General features: G+C 37.5%; 1 protein-coding gene across 9 annotated transcripts in view; it reads left to right on the forward strand.

Moving 5' to 3' along the window:
- The window catches only part of CDCA2 (cell division cycle associated 2), a 54603-nt gene that overhangs the window by 28166 nt on the left and 6095 nt on the right, over positions 1 to 20342 (forward strand). For 8 of the 9 annotated variants that reach the window (XM_087437336.1, XM_087437334.1, XM_087437335.1 and 5 more), the window contains 4 exons: positions 3214 to 3289; positions 4589 to 4677; positions 5623 to 5760; positions 18232 to 18403. In XM_087437336.1, the coding sequence (XP_087293462.1) occupies positions 3214 to 3289; positions 4589 to 4677; positions 5623 to 5760; positions 18232 to 18403 (475 nt within the window). The remainder of the gene's footprint in view (positions 1 to 3213; positions 3290 to 4588; positions 4678 to 5622; positions 5761 to 18231; positions 18404 to 20342) is intronic. The other variant, XM_087437338.1, reaches the window with a different exon arrangement.

The raw sequence follows: 20342 nt of genomic DNA on the forward strand, positions 1-20342 counted from the left end.
AAAACCTTGTAATTCAGAGGCATCAAATACTCAGGAGAGTATTGCCTCATTAGTGGAGCAGAATTAGACTAAAACACTAACAAAGCTTAAAAGCAAGCTTTAAAAGGATCCGACTTGCATCCAAGTAACTTAACTGCATTGCCTAAAAAAGCTCAAGAATAATAAAACTATCCAGCACCAAACTGTGTTAAATTCAAAATGTCTGACATTCAATTAAAAATTAATTGATGTGTGGGAAAAGATGCCCCATAGTGAGGAGAAAAATTAATCAGTAGAAATAAACCCAGAAATGACCCATGTGGTAGAATTTGTAGACAAAGATGTTGAAAGAGTTATTTTAACTATATTCCGTATGTTCAAGGAGGTGGAAGAAAGATTGAGCTTGTAAAGAACATGGAAGATATAGAAAAGACCCAATCAAACTCTGTACATGAAAATTACAATCTCTTCATGAAAAATATGTTGAATGAGATTAATAGCATATTAGAGACTGCAAATGGACAGTTTAGCAAACTTGAAGATGCACCAATAGAAAGTATTCTCGGGGCCGGCTCCGTGGCTTAGCGGTTAAGTGCGGGCGCTCTGATGCTGGCAGCCCGGGTTCGGATCCCGGGCACGCCCCAAGGCACCACTTCTCCGTCCAACCCGAGGCCGAGTCCCACGTACAGCAACTAGAAGAATGTGAACCTATGACATACAACTATCTACTGGGGCTTTGGGGGGAAAAAAATGAATAAATAAAATCTTTAAAAAAAAAAAAAAAAGTATTCTCAATGAAATGCAGAGAAAAAAAGACTGAATAAAAATGAGCAGACAGTTGGTGAGCTGGGACAACTTCAGATGGCATAATATGCTTGTATACAATTAGAGTCCCCAAAGGATTGGGAAAATCAGAAGGAATAGAAAAAATATTTGAAAAATAATGGCTGAAAGTGAGGAGGGAGGAGGGTGAAAGGGATGATTAGGCATGTGTGTGGTGATGGATTCTAATTAGTATTTGGGTGGTGAACATGATGTAATCTATGCGGAAATAGAAGTATAATGATGTACACCTGAAATTTATACAATATTGTAAACCAATGTCACCGCAATAAAAAGAAAAGAAAAAGAATGTCTGAAAATTTTCACAATTTGATAAAACTATAAACCCACAGATCCTAAAGTTCAATAAATTCCCAGCACAAGAAACACAAAGAAAAGTACACAAAGACACATCATTGCTTAAAATCAATGATAATGACCTAAAAGGAGCCAGAGAAAAGACACATGACCTAAAGAAGAAGTAGAAGACAGTGCAGCAGCATCTTGTAAAGATGTGCTTAAGTACTTAGAGCAAAAAACAAAAACAGCTGTCAGCCTAGACAGAATTCTCTATCCAGTGAAACTATCAAAATAAAGGCTTTTTCAGATATATGAAAGCTGAAAGAATTCATTGTCCTAGCACGTTAGCATTAGAAGAAATGTTAAAGGAACTCCTTTAGTCAAAAGGAAAATGGTTCCAGTTGGAAATTGGCATCTACACAAAGGAATGAAGAGCACTGAAAATGCTAAATATGTGGGCAAATATAACAGACTTTTTTTTCTTATTATTAATAGCCATAAAAGATAATCGTTCAAAGCAGGAGTAACAACAATGTATTTGGTTTATAACTTATGTAAGTAAAGTGTACAACAAAAATAACATGCCAGAGAGGCTGAGAGGGCTTCTTGGGCTCTACACAGAGTGGGGTCAAAGATGTACACTGTAAACTCTAACCCACTAGAACACGACAACAGAAATGTGGGAGGCAGCTAACACAGTGCTTAGAGGGAAATGTTTTAAAATTAAAGCTTGTATTTCAAAGTGAAATATCTCAAATTAATGATCTCAACTTCTTACTTTAAGAAACTAGAAAAAGAAAAGCAAATTAAAGCCAAAGTAAGCAGAAGAAAGGAAGGAATAAAGATAAATGCAGAAATCGTGAAATAGAAAACAATAGAGAAAAATCATTGAAATCAAAAGATTATGCTTTAAAAAAACAATATTAGTAAACTTCTTATCAGACTATTCAGGAGAAAAGGAGAGAATTTCAAAATTACCAATATAAGGAATGAGAGAAGTGACATAACTACATATTCTAATGGATATTAAAAGGATAATAAAGGAATATTATGAACAGCTTTATACCAGTAAATTCAACAACTATTTAAATAAACTAGAACCATTCCCTGAAAGACATAAACTATCAAATCGCACACAAGAAGAGATTGCCTCATCAGCCCCATATCCACTAAAGAACTTTATGTTGTAGTTAAAACTTGCCCACAAAGAAAACTGCATGTCCAGATGATTTTACTAATGAATTCTGCCAAACATTTAAGGAAGATATAATACCGATTCTACATACACTCTTCCAAACAAATTGAGAAGGTGGGAATACTTCCCAATTCATTAATGTCAGCATTAACTTGATACCATAACCAGACAGACACAAGAAAACTACAGTCCAGTGTCCTCTTTAACATAAAAATATATAAGAAGATAATACATCATGACCAAGTGAGACTACCCAGAGATGCAAAGTTGGTTCAATATTTGAAAACCAATCTGTGTAATTCATGTTAACAGACTAAGAAAAACCATATCGTCATTTCAGTAGATGCAGAAAAAGCATTTGACAAAATCCAGCACTCATTTCTGATAAAAACTGGGCAAACTCGTGATAAAAGAGAATTTCTGACATTTTATCTATGAGAAACCAACAACTACCATCATACTGGCAATTATGTGGGAACGAAAAGATTTGACGTCTGGGTTTATATTGCTATTTTACCTTGAAGTTCCCTTGAATATTGTAATGTTAGATTGTGTTTATTAATGGATTGCCTTATTTACTTTATAGGAGTTAGGACATGGCATTTTAAATAAAACAAAAAAGTAACTTATTAGTGGATCATTATGGCTACTTTCACTGAAAGTTTTATTTTTATTTTGGTGGTTTGCAGTTAGTAAGTGTGGTTTTATTAAAGATGTTTGGTAAATATTATAAAATATATTTTTATATTTGATGTCTTTTTGACTTTTTTTCTCTTAATCTTTTATTGATTTCCCATCTTTATGCTTATTACAATTCTGCCTACAAAAATGAATCCTTATTTTCTTTTGGGGACATTATTTATATGTTCACTAGGTTTAAGGATGTCTGATTTCTACTGTTTTTATTCTTTCTTTAGGAAAACATAGAACCTCTTCCTGTATCGTTTGCAGTTCTGAGTCCTCTTAAGTCTTCAATCTCTGAGACTCTTTCAGGTAGTAACTTTGGTTTATCTCATAATCATAAATGTCATTTTCAATATATGTATATATGGAACTTAATGTCCTTAATTTCCTTTTGAAATTTTATTTTTATGATAACAATGCATACTTGGTTTAAAAAAACCAAATAGTGTAGAAGAGCTTATAAAAAGTGTCTTTATCCATTCCTTTCCATTCCAAATCCTACACTTAATATCACCCATATGTATCATCACCCACATGTAACTTCTTTAGATGGGGAGCCCCATTTTGCAAGTTACTGCAAGCAGTGACGTTGCCCTCTCAACTCTTCAGTATCAACAGTAAGCTCCTTTACAGTTTGTGCAGTTGAAATGATACGGATCATAAGGGTCATTCTTAAATATCCAAAATTGTTCATTAACATTAACGTGGCATCTTGGGCACTTATACTTTCCAAGGTCTCTGGCTTTTTTTTTTTTTTTTTTATTGATGTTTTAATGGTTTCTAACATTGTGAAATTTTGGGTTGTACATTTTTGTTTGTCCATCACCACATATATCTCTGGCTTTTTTTGATCATGACAAGGCAACAAAGATCTCTCTGTGATTTCCTGACAAACCAGGACTTGGCTGGTAAATGTCATGAGAAAAGCACTTAGGATGGGAACCATTATGCATGTCTCTCACCTGACTGAAATCCTTTAATAGCTTCTCTTTGGCTGTAGGACACAAACCAAGCTCATTAGCACTGAATTCAAGAAATGTAGCATTAAGTTAGAGGTAAAATTTGAAGCGTAATCTATCTCATTCCAGAGGCTTTGCTCTTTAACACTTTGTTCTGCCTTTCATTTATACCATTAAAAGTGATCAAATTAAAATTTTCCTGAAATGTGTAAAATTAAATAAAATATTTTCATGATTGTCTTAATGGCCTTTATTACAATTTCATTGTATAAAATGTAGCTTGGAATAAATCGATATCAGAGAAATATGAGTATTTATTGTAATGTGATTTAATCTGTCATCTTAGGAGGGTAATATGTTTTGCAATCAATTAGCAGACATTTGGTCTTGTCCAAAATGTCCATAAGACATTCGGTTCATGCCAAAAGGTCCTTGAAATGTGATCCTGTCCAAAATGTCCATCAGCATATTTGGTCCATGCCAAATGGTTTTGGATCAAAACCATTAATTACCTCTTGGTAGTTAATTATTTATGTTTAGATATGAAATGATACTAACAGCAAAGGTGGATATCCAAAAGAATATCCAGAGTGTCTGAAAGATGGTGCATCTTAACAACTTTTTATTTTGCTTGTGTCTTGATCATCAGGCACTGATAGCTTTAGCTCTTCAAAGAACCACGAGAAAATATCCTCCCATGGAGTTGGTAGAATAACACGGACCTCTAACAGAAGAAGCGTAAGTGTTTGTATTTGGCACTATGTATTTGTTTTTAAATCTTGCAGTAGTTTTTTCTGTTTTCATGATCAAGTGATTATGGGTAAAATCTTGGTTTGATCAATGTCATTAAGAGTTAATACCTTATCCTACCTGGCATGTAACCCAGGGTAATGATGTTTTTTCCCAGTTTGATTTTAATTAATTCTGTTAGAAGAAAAATCCAATAAAACAAGATACTTTCAGAGTTTGTGTTAATGTGGAAGGTAATCAGTTTGAAAAGTTGGTTTGAGCTCTATGTGGTTTTATGAATTTTATTGAGGTGCAAAGTGGAGAAGAGTGGCATATATTTAGCAGAGCTAGAAAATGGCGTAAATATAACCTTTTTTAAAACTATATTTTCTTTTTGTTTTTTAACACGAGGTTTCAACTGTTTTCGGTATAAACATAATTCCCATTGAATGCATGTCTTGCTCTTTTACTAGATTTGATAAAACTGGATTTTTGTCTATAGCATCATAGCGTGTAGACCTATAGTATACTGTTATAGGGGTTTTAGCTGATATAGTTGGATGATAAACCCAGAATTCAAACTTAGATAATCTAACAGTTCATGATGTTTTTTGCTCATAACCCAACAGGAGTTAGGGGCTAAATTGTAGATGCTCAATAAATGTGATGAATGAATAAATCAACTAATTCTTAATTTTTTTTTTTTCTTTCTTAAAATAATGGGGCAGAGTGCATATGCTTCTGGGTCTATGTTTGATAGATCGGAAGTTAGTAATTACTGTTTCCCCCATTTGAGTTTAAGTTGGTTAAAATACTTCTAATGGAATTTGCAAATTAAGAGGAAATGTGATATAAAAAGGTAGAAGCAGCATGGGAAGGAAAGTAAATGTGAGAGACATACATTAAAATGTAACTGCTGTGTTTTATGGATCCCTACTTTAAATTTCTTTATAGCAATTGCTTAGTTTTGCAGAAGAGAGTGTTTGCAGCTTATTTAATACAGAAGCTCAGCCCTGTAAAGAAAAGAAAATTAATAGGAGGAAGTCTCAGGGAAGCAAGCGCACAGACAGAGGACTTCCTAAAAAGAATCAAGTAAGTGTGTGTTTAAAGATACAATGAAGAGTAGAAGTGGTGCATTTCTTTGTTGTATGGTTAGAAAAACATGGAAACAAATTTTTTTCTGCTTAGCATTGGACCAAGAGTATTAAAGTCATCTTATCATAGAATAGATAGGGCCATAAGAGATTATATGCTCAACTATTAATTACTCAAGGGCCATTTTTGCATCTTCATCATTGTGTTATGTACATCCAGCACAGTAAATTGTCCGCACTCAAATGTTAAATTGATTCTTATCTTTGAATCTATCTAACCTCACCCTATTTGGAAAATCCTCTAATTTCTTAGACATGGATGAGTGCATCATCTGCCACTTGTTTGACTTTGCTTCTGCCAGTGGCTGGATCACTCCCCCATTTTTAAGGAAGAATTTAGAAACTAGCTCTCAGTCTTCCTAACACTTCAAGGCCTATGCTGGCTCAGATGGCTTCACCATCTGTTTATGGATAGCCCATCTTGCACCTTAACCCAGTTCCTGGTCCCCCACCACTTCAATGATCTGGACCTTCCTCTGCCATACGCTACAGCTTGTTAGCACCTAAAACCTTCCCACTTTTAATAACGTACGGTTATATGTCGACTCTCTGACCCCAGCCTCCTGTCCGTCAGCATGCTCACTCCCTTACTCAGGTACCTCTTCTAGTTCTAGTAATCTTGTGGCCCCTCTCATTGCTCGAAACCTTTCAGATATCCCTTAATTTCCTGTTTCCTTGTTCATCCTAAACCGTGTGAGCTGTTTTCAGCAGCTCTTGTCAGTAATCTCACTTCTTCATCCCTTTCATTCCACTTCATCTCTGGATCAGTCTAACCATTATCCCGTGTCCCATCTAACATTGCTGCTGGAGAGACTCACACAGGGTCTACTATAAATTCATGGTTTCAGATGTTATCTGAAATCTGGTCCCTTTCTCCACCACTTCACCACTTCACTTTATTTCTCCAAGGTATTTGGAAACTTAGTGACTGAAACCCAGCACACCCTTGGAGGTCTTGTTCTTACTCACCATCTCAGCAGCATAACTGAGAACACTCCTTTACAGTCTCTGTTAAAGGTTTATTTTCTTCCACCTTTCTTAGATGTTTGTATTACCTAGAGTTCTACTCTTTGCCCTTTGTGGATTATTTTCTGGATGAATTTATATGCATCATGATTGTTGACTCCCAAATCTTCCTGATCTATAAACGTGTGTTCACCTGCCTGTTAGACATCTTTTCTTAAAACCATCCTACATGAACCTCAAAAATCAACATTTTCAAAACTAAACACATCCATTTCACCCTAACACACAGACACCCAAAACAGTCAGTAAACTTCCCTCCTACTCCATGAAACAAAAACCATTGCCTCTCTTGGTTTAAAAATGGCACAAATATCCCCAAGTCAGCAAAGCCAGAGGAAACTGGAAGTTTTCCTGGTTCAGTCCCATTTTTAGGCCACTCACTCCTTTGAAAGGTCCCCTTACTGAAAAAAATACACCTAAATTTAAAAACACACATACAATTTATATTATCACGTTAGAAATTGGTTTTATTCGTGTATACTCTTTACAGAACTCTGTTACAAAGAATGTACACCTATTTCTTTATATAAAATCAATAGCCAGAAAGTTCAAGAAGGGTTGAGTGTTAAGTTTTGCTCCAACGCCTCCCAGGACCCCACTGAATCAAAATAATTGATGTACTAGAAGGAATAGGCTTAGAATAGCAGTGAGAAAAGGAAGGAAGTGAGGAGGGTTATTAAGCAACAGATGACAGCCTTCAATGAATTTCTGGAAGACAAAGCAGATGGGAGCCTGTTGACAGATAAAAGAAGTGGAAAGATTTACAGCCCAGAATGTGCTAGGAGGGAGCTAGAGAGGCGCTGGGAGCCAGGCTGCTTATGGGAGTCTCAAGAGACTCTGGCCCAGTATTGGCAGGGACAATGGATGATGAGAGTGACAAGTGGTAGTGAAAAGCAGAGAGATTTAAGTCCTATATGTGAAACAGTTTGCACCCGTTGGCACCCTACCCCCACCCCCCACCCTGAAGCTCAGAGCAGATGTTGTCATCTAGGTTAAAGCCCTCATTCTGGCATTGCGAAAGTACCCCAGTCTTGACAGCCAGCTCTTGCCCTAAAGCAAAGCCTGCAGTCAACACTCCCCATTCTGCCCTGCCCCGCCCTGCCCGGCACAGAGTTCCTAGTAGAATTTCCATGCAGGAAAGAGACTGAGCTGGAAAGCAGAAGAAACCCATACCAGTTTATCCAATCTTTTCTTAAATAAGAATCAGACAACTGAGTAGAACCAGGAGCATAAAAGACTAATACTAATAAGTTGAAAAAGAGAAAGGTTATTCAGGGAATGAGAGGAAACTTTATAAAAAAATAAATACTCTGATATACTCAGATTTAAGAAAATATTGTCTGCGTAAAATGAAAGATGCTCTGAAAAAGGAGCAGAGGAAAAATATTTGCAAAAATATAAAATTTAGTAGTGGGACTAGCAAATAAAATTAAGGAAAGTCTCCCAGATGGTAGAGCGAAGGAGAGACAGACCAGTAATAAGAGACATGGAAGACCAATCTAGGAGATTTCATAGGAATCTCAGAACAGGAAAGTAGAGTGGAAGAAATTATCAAAATAAGAGGATTTCCCAGACCTGAAGAAAGGAGTCTTTAAGTTACAAGGGCCTACTGAATGCCTAGTGCAGTGGGAAAAGGCTGGGAGCTGGACCTGTCAGTATAACGTTGAACAATAAGGATAACAAGAAAAGTGGACTTTCCCTTCCAGGAAACAGTTAGAGTGGTGTCAAGTTTAACGGCAGTCTGAATGCTGAAAGATAATTCAACAGGACAGTTAAAGCTTTGAAAGAAACTTAAATTTCAGCCCACTATTCTATACCCAGCCAAGTTCAATTAAATGTGAAAGAAAAAATAAGAACATCAGACACTCAAGGACTCTGAAAGTTTTTCTTTGGATATTACTGGAGGAGATACTCCAGCAAAATGAAGAAGCAAGCTTGAGAATTCGGGACCCAGTGGATCTAATGATACAAGAGAGCAGTGCAAGGGAAGTCTCTGATTGTAGCTGTTCAGCCAGCCCTGGAGAGCAGCCAGTCCAAATTTGAGCAAGAGGGAAGGGTGCTCCAGGGAGCAGGTCTCTGGAGGGAAAAGCAAAAAGACCTGTGACTGAGGAAATGGAAGGTGTGCCACTTAAGAAGAAAAAGAAAGATAATTATATACCATTTCAATAAAAGTCTGTATACAAAATTTTGGAGCAGATATGAAGCAAACTTCAGTGTGACTTCAAGCAATAGTGGAGTGTAAGGAAAAGTATATTTTATAGTGCTAAGAATCATCTACAGGGGGCACCTGAGGAAAGGAAAGGAATGTGAGCTCTGTCCTTGGCAGAGCAGGGAAAAATGTTTCCACAGTCATAGTAAGGTAAATGCTGTGTGTTTTCAAACAAGGGCAAAGCTAGAACAACTTGATTGTTGTGCAAGACAATCTAAATGTAGCTAACAGCAGAAGGTGAAATGTGATAGAAAAGATGGAGGTGAGGGTATTGACACTAACAGTATAGTGGTGAAGAGTGTAGCTCGAGAACCAGGCAACCTGGGTTCTAGATCCTGGCTTGACTACTTCAAGCAGTGGAATGGGGGGGGGCAGATTCTTGACTCCTCTGTTGGTTTTAAAATGGAGGTAGTAATGGTACTTATTTTATAAGCTTATTGTGAATATTAAATGCTTAAAACAGTGCCTGGACATAGTAAGCACAATGGCTGTTATCATAACTATCATCTTACAAATTAGGAGTTCAAGATATATTTTAAAAGTTGGTGAAAGTTCTGGCCTGGTGGCGTAGTGGTTAAGTTCATAGGCTCCACTTCAGTGGCCCGGGGTTCTCAGGTTTGGATCCCGGGCACGGACTACGCCCCACTCATCAAGCCATGCTGTGGAGGCGTCCCATATACAAAATAGAGGAACATGGGCGCAGATGTTAGCTGAGGGCCTATCTTCCTCAGTAGAAAGAAGAGGATTGGCAACGGATGTTAGCTTGTGGCCAAGCTTCCTCGCAAAAAAAAAAAAAAAAAGTTGTTGAAAAGAAATAGAAATGTAAATTCAATGGTAACCAATAGGAGAACCAAAACTAACATCGGGAGGAGGAAGGTTTAGTTTAAGTGAGCAATAGCCTCATCTTTCATGGCAGGAGTCAGTAGAGGTCTATACCATATTAGATACTTAAAACTTGGTGAGAGAGTAGATCTTAAGTTTTCTCACACACACAGAATGGTAACTGATAACTATGTGAGGTGATGGATGTGTTTATTAACTTGATTGTGATAATCATTGCACAATGTATATGTATATTAAATTGTGTTGTACACCGTTAAAAAAATCACATTGTACAACCTAATTTTATACAATTTTTATTTGTCAATCATACCTCATTAAAGCTGGAAAAATGTGAACATAAATAAAATTGCTAACTTGGATGTAGCATTAGAATTCATAAGTAAATTCCTTTATATTCTGGAAATGGAGAAATTTTCCAAAATGTGACTTAAAAGACAGAAACAGCGGGGCCGGCCCGGTGGCGCAAGCGGTTAAGTGCGCGCGCTCCGCTGCGGCGGCCCGGGGTTCGCTGGTTCGGATCCCGGGCGCGCACCGACACACTGCTTGGCAAGCCATGCTGTGGCAGCGTCCCATATAAAGTGGAGGAAGATGGGCACAGATGTTAGCCCAGGGCCGTCTTCCTCAGCAAAAAAAAAAAGAGGAGGATTGGCGGATGTTAGCACAGGGCTGATCTCACCAAAAAAAAAAAAGCAAAAAACAAAAAAAAACCAGAAACAGTAAGGTCAAAGATTGGTAAATTTTACTCCATTTGACCCACACAACATGGCATGCATGGGGGAAAAAACTCCATAGAAAATTTTAAAAAACGAAGGACAAACTTAGAAAACTATTTGCAATTCATATCAAACACAAAGGATTAATATCACTAATATTTCAAGAGCTTCTAAATTGAGTAGAAAAATGAAACAACTATAGAAAAATCTCCAAAAGATATTTTTAAAAGTTTGCAAAATTGAAATGAAAATGGCTCTTGAGTATATGAAAAAATTTTCAGACTTCCTCATCATAATAAGAGAACTGGAACTCTCACGTGAGTCAGGATACCATTTCTGACCATTTTAGATAAGTGAAAATTCAGAAGTTTGACAGCATGCTTAGTTGATGAGGGTGGAGGATATAAACAGGCGTGCTCGTACATTTCCTAGAAATGCAAATCTCTGTGGAGGGCAGTTTGGCAATATCAAACCAAATTAAATATTCATTTACCTTTTGACCCAGCAATCCCATTTCTAGGAATCCATCACAAATATCCAGTGACAACAATACAAAAAGGCATATGTACAAAGTTGTTTATTGCAGCACTCTTTGTAATGCAAAAGAGTAAAAACAAATTGTCAACATGAGACTGGTTGAATAAACAATGGTGTAGTCAGAAAGTGAGTATTTTGTAGCTGTAGAAAATAGTGAAGAAAAATTCCAAATACTGGCATAGAATGATGCCAGGATATATTTACTGTTAAGTGAAAAAACAAGTTGTAAAATGATGTATGTGGTAAGCTACCTCTTATGGGATGAATTGTGTTCTCTCAGAATTTGTATGTTGAAGCCCTAAGCCCAGGTCCCTCCGGATGGGACTGTGTTTAGTGATAGGGCCTTTTAAGAAGTGATTAAGGGGGCCAGCCTAGTGGCATAGTGGTTAAGTTTGGTGTGTTCCGCTTCAGCAGCCTGGGTTTTCAGGTTCAGATCCTGGGCATGGACCTATACCACTTGTCACCCACGGGTGGTGACCCACATATGAAGTAGAGGAAGAATGGCACAGATGTTAGCTCAGGGCTAATCTTCCCCAGCAAAAAAAAAAAGTGCTTAAGTTAAACTGAGGCCATTAGGACCGTCCCTAATCCAGTCTGATTGGTGTCCTTATAAGAGGAAATTTGGACATAAAAGGAGACAGCAGGGGCGCGCATACACAGGGAGAAGACCATGTGGAAAGGCAGCAGAAGGGCAGCCATCTGTACACCAAGGAGAGAGGCCTCAGAGGAGACCAACCTACCGACCTTGATGTTGGACTTCCAGCCTCCAGAGTTGTGAGAAAATAAAGTAGTATTGTTTAAGCCACCACGTCTGTAGTATTTTGTTATGGCAGCTAATATGGCAAACTAATAGATTACCTTTTATCCAAGAAAGTAGAGAACATTAAAAAATAATGTATGTATGTATTGTAGATACACACACATATACAAAATCTGTTAATTAAAAAAAAAGTGGGAGAATAAACCAAAGACAAATAAAAACTGACTATCTATAAGGAGAAGGGACAGAGTGGGGAGTAGGAAGGAATGAAAGCTAGACTTCCTTGAATGTGTTTTTTACTTTTGACTTTGTGTAAATGTTTTATACTCATGTGCCACATAATGACGATTTGGTCAAGGTCAACGACAGACCGCACGTACAACAGCAGTCCCATAAGATGAGTACCATACAGCCTAGGTGTGTAGCAGGCTGTACCATATAGGTCTGTGCAAGACCACTCTATGATGTTCCCACAACGACGAAATCGCCTGACGCATTTCTCAGAACATGTCCCTGTTGTTAAGTGACACACGACTGTACATGACTATGACACAAAATTAAATCAAACTTAGGAAAAAGAGAACAGTCTCTAAAAATTGAAAACAAAATGAAACAAATTAATCTAACTGTATGTCAAATTGGTGGCTTAACCTCACAAAGAATTTTTTCAAACCTAGGAATTTGAAAAATCCTGGTGGGATATATCCTAAGCACAAACATACCTGCAAAGAAGGCTTAACCAGTGTGAAGCACTCATACTGATAGAGGAATTCAGCCTAGAATAAAGAAAATAAGTAGGGTTTTTTTTTTTTTTTTTTACTATCATTAGGAATCAAGACTTTTCACTATGAGACAAACAGTAAAATGTAAGATCAAATTCAAACTTTGTTAGAATAAATTTGAATTGGAAATGTCAGTATGAACTCATTATGTTTTTTCCTTTAAATAATTTTCTAGCTCAGCCAATAAGACTTAGAAGCGGCGAGCATCCCTGGTACCCAGATTGCTGTCTCTAAGTGCCATTTCCAACTAAAAGGGATCAGGGTTCCTTAGTGAAATGGCTGCTTTCAGATTTATAGCAGCAGATGTAAAAAGTGAGCCTAGGCGGTACCAGTGTGCAAGGAAGGAAGCTTAAGAAACTACTAGGGCCATGTTAAAGGACACAAGACCATCTCAGAGGGGTCTCCACTGACCAAAGTGTGGGACAATGTGACCGTCAGAACTAATGACTGCAGTGGATTGAAACACAAGCATCAGATGTGAAAAAGTACTTTAGTTCATCATAATTAAAACAGCAATAACAAAACTTAAAGGTCACCTTAGAAGCCGTCTAGGGCACCAACTTATTTCTCTGAAAACTGGAAAATAAAGTTTGAGCTCTATTTCAGGTAGACAAATTGTTGATGAGACAAAGTTCTTTATAGAAGGATTTTTTTCTAATAAGTAAAAAAGACGTGTTCAAGAAAACTGTTGAGGGCCGGCCCCGTGGCTTAGCGGTTAGGTGCGCGCTCTGCTACTGGCGGCCCAGGTTTGGATCCCGGGCGTGCACCGATGCACCGCTTCTCCGGCCATGCTGAGGCCGCGTCCCACATACAGCAACTAGAAGGATGTGCAACTATGACATACAACTATCTACTGGGGCTTCGGGGAAAAAAAAAGGAGGAGGATTGGCAATAGATGTTAGCTCAGAGCCAGTCTTCCTCAGCAAAAAGAGGAGGATTAGCACGGATGTTAGCTCAGGGCTGATTTTCCTCACAAAAAAGAAAAGAAAAGAAAACTTGAATATTAGGTAGAAGGCTGATGGGGAAGCGTAATGGATGGATCAGACTGAACACCTGAGCCCACTGGTCAATCAGTGTCACAGAAGGAGAGAATATGGGCCTCCTAATGCAATAAGGAAGTCTACAACCATCCATGAAATGCTCTTTCCAAAAAAAAGTCAAAGCTGTATCTGATCAAGCCTAGAAATAATGACCAGTTCTTAGAAAGTACAGGGGACAGGGGAAAACAAAGACAAGCATGATTGCAGCCAACCAAATCCAGAGTTTGGCTAATTCTGTAGGATAGATGCCTCCGTTTATTCACCAAATAAATGGTAAAGGAAGAAAGAAGGAACCATAGATGAAAAGAGATCTATCAACAAAGTGGATCATGTGGAGACCTTATTGGGATCTTGATTTGAATAATCGTAAAAAGACATTTATGGACCAATTGGAGAAATTTGAACTCGGACGAAATATTAGGGAAAATTGCTATCATTATGGTTTTTTGTTTTTAAATTTTTTATTTTGAGATCATTGTAGAAACGCATAGTGTTGTAAAAAGAGTTAGATCCTAAGTACCCTTTACCCCATTTTCCCCAGTGGTGACATCTTGCAAAACTATTGTATAATATACAGTAATACAATATCAGTATACAGTCAAGATACAGAAGGTTTCCACTGCCACAAGGATTTCTCCTGTTGCCCTTTTGGGGCTACGTCCACTTCCCACCCCTACCCCCACCTTAACTCTGGCAACCACTAATGTGTTCTCCATTTCTTTAATTTTGTCTTTTTAAGAATGTTAAGTAAATGGAATCACATACTGTGTAACCTTATGGGACTGGCTTTTTTCACTCAGCATAATTCTCTGGAGATTTGTCTAGGTTGTTGTGTGTATCAATAGTTAGTTCCTTTTATTGCTGGGTAGTACTTGTAGTTGTTATAAAAAGAGGTAATCACTTTGCAGTATATACATATATCAAATCATTACGTTGTATACGTTAAACTTACCCCATATGTCAATTATATCTCCATAAAGCCGGAGAAAAAAATCTCCGTTGTAAAATCAACAATAAAATACAATGCCAGGTAATAAAATATTTCACTCTATTGTAAGGAAAAAAAAGCCCTTATCTCTTAGAGATACTCTAGGATTTTCAGATGAAATTATTTAATGTCAGGATTTGCTTTAAGATAATCTGAGGGAAGATAATAAATGAATCATGATTTCTATATATTACTAATTTTTGAAGCTAGATGATGGGTAGATGGGGTTCAGTATACTATTCTGTCTGCCTTTGGAGTGTTTGAAGTTTTTTATTATAAGAAGTTTATAGCAATATGAGCCCCTTATTTTGAGAGATGGAGCTAGCTACAAGAACTAAAAAATGGAACCAATAAATAAATAAACAGGGGTAGGGAAGTATATGCTTTCTCTCATAAGCTTTCCTGTACAATTTGATTTGTTGCTGTGTACATGATTTATTTTTAAAGCTACTCTCAGAAAACAATTTAAGTAAGTCTTAATTGTGGAAATAAAACAAAAGATGAGTGTTTACTCCTGTTTCATGACCTCCTTCACCGTATGAGAAGAAATGTCGGTGATTCTGGAGTAAATGGAGTCACTTTAGGGTAATACCTTCAGTTGTCCTTTGTATCAAGTCATAAAGCAGCATAACTGTTTCCAGGTCACCCAGCTTCTCTAGGATTCCAATCACATGAGGCTTCTTTTGTTTCTTACAGTATAAGCAAGGCTTTTTTTGTATTGGAGTAAATTCAAATTTTTATAAGGTTATAGCCTTTGAAATGAAACCTTCTCATGGGTAAGAGAAGCACTGTTAGATTTATTTCCATGACAGTCTACAGGTGCTTTAATCTTTTCTTTTCATTCTGGGTGGTATACTTCTGTTGGCACATGACTGTGAAAAAACAATATATTAGTCTTTCATCATGTTTAGTACATTTTATAAAGTTTAACTGTGCTTCTTTCTAGTTTTACATTCATTCATTCTTTCAGTCGTTCGTGTTTGTTGAGAAGTCACTCACTGTTTTAGGTGCTGGAGACATTTTATATAAACAAAGATTTCCAAAATCCTGCTAAAAGAGGATTTTCCTTGTCTATGAATCAGAGACTCTTCTAGATTACATTGACCATAGTGTATTAACTGACCGTGTGGGGCTTATGTCACACAGTAATACTAAGAGCACAATTTGATACTAAAAATATTCTTCCCCATATCAATTCTCAAGGTAGTAGGAAGGAATTTAAAAGAGCAAGAACAGCTAACACATAGCTCTTACTATGGAGTCAAGCCCCATTTTAACCATTTCACGTTATGTTGCCTTATACCACAGCTTTCTGTGGTGTGTGCTACCATGATTCCTGTTTTGCAGATGAGGGGAATGAGGCGCAAAGAGCTGAGGTAACTTGCCTAAGATTATAAAGCAGTTAAGTGACCGAGTCAGAATTTGAACCAAAGGCACCTGGCAGCAGAAGCCAAATGTTTCTGTTTTGCAACTCATCTGTGGAGCCCAAATGAAGATTTTTCTTTTGGCTCCCACTTCCATTGACCAAGCTGTCATTTCCCCAGCTGTTCCATAGAATGTCAACAGATGTTCCATGAAAAAATGTTTCATGAAAAAATATTTAACCCAGCATTTTTCTAATGTATATTGAGATTATTTATACTGAAGACTTCTCAGAGAGTCTAATGTTAAGTGTATGTTGTAAATCACCAAGAGGAGCATTTATCTTGTACAGTTCTAAAATTATTTTTCCATGGAATGTTTTGTTTTGTTTTTACAGGATATCTATAGATATCTCAAGGAACATACAGTTCTGTGCCATTTCTGTACTCTTGAATATCATCCACTCTTTCACACCATTAGTTTCTCTGCTGTAACCCAAATGATCATTGTCAAATGTAAAACCAAACGTTATCACTCCCTAAATCACCATGCAGAGAGCCCTCGTTGCTTTCAGGCTCATACTCATTGCATACCAAGGCCCTGCTTGCTTTGTTGGCTGCTTCTGCCACTTCTCCGTGGGTCCACCAACTATACACCGCTACTTACAGCTCTTTCTCTGTGCTGTGCTGCCTCACTAGAGCTGTTGCGTATGCCCTTCTCTTTGAAAAGCCCTTCTGCACCACTCCCATAATCAGCCGAAACAATTCTCACTTGTTTAAGATTTGACTTAGACATGACATTTTCTGTGGAGACTGTCTTGAAAACCTCCTGTAGGCCAGGTACCCGTCTTCTCCGTCCATGTAGAGTCTGTCAGGGTATGCGTGTATCACAGTTACTTGCCGATAGGCTGTTGAGCTCCCTAAAGACCACACCCTGTCTGTTTTTGTCTCATACCTAGCGAGTTATGACTTGCACAGAGCAGGTTCTTAATAAATATTTGAATGAATTGCATTTTCTGGAAGCATTAATTGTTAAAAATGTGTTCCTTATGTTGACCTACAGTCTGATTCTCTCCAGTATTATCACATGGAATGTATTTCATTCTTTTTGCTCCTTAACAGTCTATTATTTCAGTATAGTTTTTGAGTTTCTCTCAGGTCTTTACCATATGACACTTTTTTTTTTTTTAACATAGAACGTTAGTTCTCAGTTGCTGATGTGGCAGTAATAGAATACTGCATTCCAGGTATTAAAGAAGTTAATACTGCATTCAAGATATTATTAAAGCAGCTTTAATTTTTATAGAAACCCACCTGTTTTCCATCAATTGTTACCAAACTTTTGTCCCTCATTTTCTATTTGTGCTTATTAAAATCCATCTTATTTTGACCTATTCTTTTTTGTTTTGTTTTGTTTTTTGGTGAGGAAGATTGGCCCTAAGCTAACATCCATTGCCAGTCTTCCTCTTTTTGCTGAGGAAGATTGTCCCTGAGCTAGCATCTGTGCCCATCTTTCTCTATTTCGTATGTGGGACACCACCACAGCATGGCCTGATGCGTGGTGCATAGGTCCAAACCTGGGATCCAAACCAGTGAACCCCGGGCCACCAAGGCAGAGCCTTGAACTTAACCACTATGCCGCTGGACTGACCCCTTGACCTATTCATTTCAATATTGATTAAATCATCTCTTATTTGAAGCAGCTCGGCTAGTTTTGTGTTATCTTCAAATTTTACATACACACCTGTTGTTTCTTCATCCAGGTCTGTTAACAGAAAACAGTCCCACATAGCTTCCGGCAGATGACTCATTCTAGGCTGATCCTGAGTCATCCTAACTGCATCCTAGTTACAGATATCTCGCGTCTGAAGTCTGTCCAGCTCTACAGCATCTAATCTATTTTTCACTTGTCTAGAACTTATTTTGGCAAATGCTTTGTGGAAATAAGAACGTTAGCTACAATTTGTAAATCGAGTTCTGCTTCATATTTTGACTGTGTAAGCTACCTAGCCCCCTGCCCCTGAGTCAAATTCTAAAATTTTAAATGAAATAACTGGTCTTAAGGTTTTCTGTAAAAATTAGTTGAAGGCTCAAAATCATACTTGGTGCTATATCTTTCTCAATTACAGTGTTTTAACACATTTTCTCAGGTTTTAAAAAGTTGCAGAAAGAAGAAAGGAAAGGGAAAGAAAAGTGTTCAGAAGTCTTTATATGGGGAAAGAGAGATTGCTTCTAAGAAGCCGCTCCTAAGTCCTATTCTAGAGCTGCCGGAGGTCTCTGAGATGACGCCTTCGGGTCCAAGCGTCCGGAGGATGTGCCGAGGTATCCTGTCCTTCCTCTTGTTTACATTGTATCTCTTCTCTTCACCCTCTTTGTTGCAATTTCACTTTTTTTCCTTCTTCCCCATTTACTATGTAAATAGGACCTAAATAAAAAAAAACTTTTCCTCAGATTATCATGAGAATTTTAAGTTAAGGAGGTAACTTTTAGGTCACCTAGACCCTTTTCAGAATCTGTTGGATGCTCTGGATTCTCCCCGCAGAGAAACTCAGACACAAGATATTACATATAGTTTTAGGGGAAATAATTTTCTTTCATGCTGTTCCTTTTTGCTTTTTAAAAAAGCATTTTGTTAAAGTAAAATGAATTCTATATGCTGCTGTAGTCCATCATTCAAAGTGAACAAGCTGATGGCTCAGTAGTAGATGTATCTTCTATGAATTAGGGACAGCAATTAAACAAGCCTTGCCCTGTGATGTTTCGGTAGATTTGGCACTACTGAGCATCTTCTAGAAATAACATTTATAAACTGAACTTGATTACCTTGATAATTTTGTTTAAAAGTGAAGATTAAGTTGGTTGACATTATGGTTAGGAAAAAATTGGATTGAGTTGTATCTGGTTTGTGATGCCTGAGTTTTAAATTGACTAAATCATGCTAAAAATAATGAGTATGTCAATTTTGTATAGAATCCTTTAAAAAATAGCTGCCTTTGTCAATCATTAAATATTTATACCCTGCATTCTATTTGCAATATGCTGAATCTATTTACAATAGATGCATGTACCAATGAATATGGTACATGTCACTGTAGACTCTTGGCTTCCGCCCACTTCTTAACCTCAGGAAAACACCAAAGTTTAAGCAAACATACCTCCACCTTATAGTCGTGCACATGCTCCTGCAGCCCCTGGGCACCAGTAGGGACAGTGCTCTCCCACCCCAGCCTTTTCCTGTGGTTCGTCTTGGGGCAGGGGCTCGGCCACCCCCCTTCGTTTGAATCTGGCCCAGTGCTCAAGGCTGCTTATCCTTTCAGGTTTAGCTTGTGCTGGCTGCCTTTCCAGGAAAATTCTTTGTTCAAATTACACCTTCACCACCTGGTTTATAATGATCTGTCCACCTCCTTCCCCTGCAAATTGCAGTGCCCTTGAGACTGGAAACTAAGTCTTATTTTCATTATCTCCCCAGTTCCTAACAGGAGTTTTTCCAAAGATGTTGAAACGATAAGTGTTAGTGTGTATTTTCCATCTTGCATCTCATTAGAGAATTTCTTTTTAAAAATAGCTGAATCATTCTTTATCTATATAAGCCACGGTAATATCTGCTACAAGAGTTTAAAGCAGTTTCCCTCCTCTCCATCTTTGTCTTTTTTTCCTCCCTCCATCCCTCTCCCCTACCTTCCTTTCCTAGTATGTTAGTTTCATGGAAAATACATAAATGTCAATTTTTAAAGTTGTGTAAAAAGCCTGACTGACATATAGTTGGTTGGTGGTGTGTGGACCAACCCTGCCCTGTGTTAATCTCTAGCTGTACACGAGAGGGTTTCCAGTGCCCAAAGCGTGGATAGTGCCTTTTCAAATTGAAACATTGTTTTTTAAATTTTTGGCTCAGCTTATGCTTTGTATATCTTCCAGTTTTTATTTTGTTTAAAACATTTTTATACTCTTTTGGCCAATTAAAAACTTTATCTGAGATAACAAGACAGATGGCCTCTAACAGAACTCAGATTTAGAACTCATAGAGCCTGAATTCATTTAGGCTCTCTCTCGTACCAATTCTAAAAACCTCCGTGATACTTTTTCACCTGTGATGTGGCCCTGTGTGCCCAAAACACACGATAGGCTACACTCGCGTATCTTCTAATGAATTTGTCAGAGATTGAGGTGGAAGGGGGAGATTTTTAGAATATTGAAACAAACATGGCTTTATTTGAGAATACAGTACGGTTTATATTAATTTTTTAACATAAGGCCTAAGACC

Source organism: Ceratotherium simum, chromosome 12 (genome assembly GCF_057802395.1).
Source record: "Ceratotherium simum simum isolate JZ-2026a chromosome 12, ASM5780239v1, whole genome shotgun sequence".
NCBI classification, from domain to species: domain Eukaryota; kingdom Metazoa; phylum Chordata; class Mammalia; order Perissodactyla; family Rhinocerotidae; genus Ceratotherium; species Ceratotherium simum.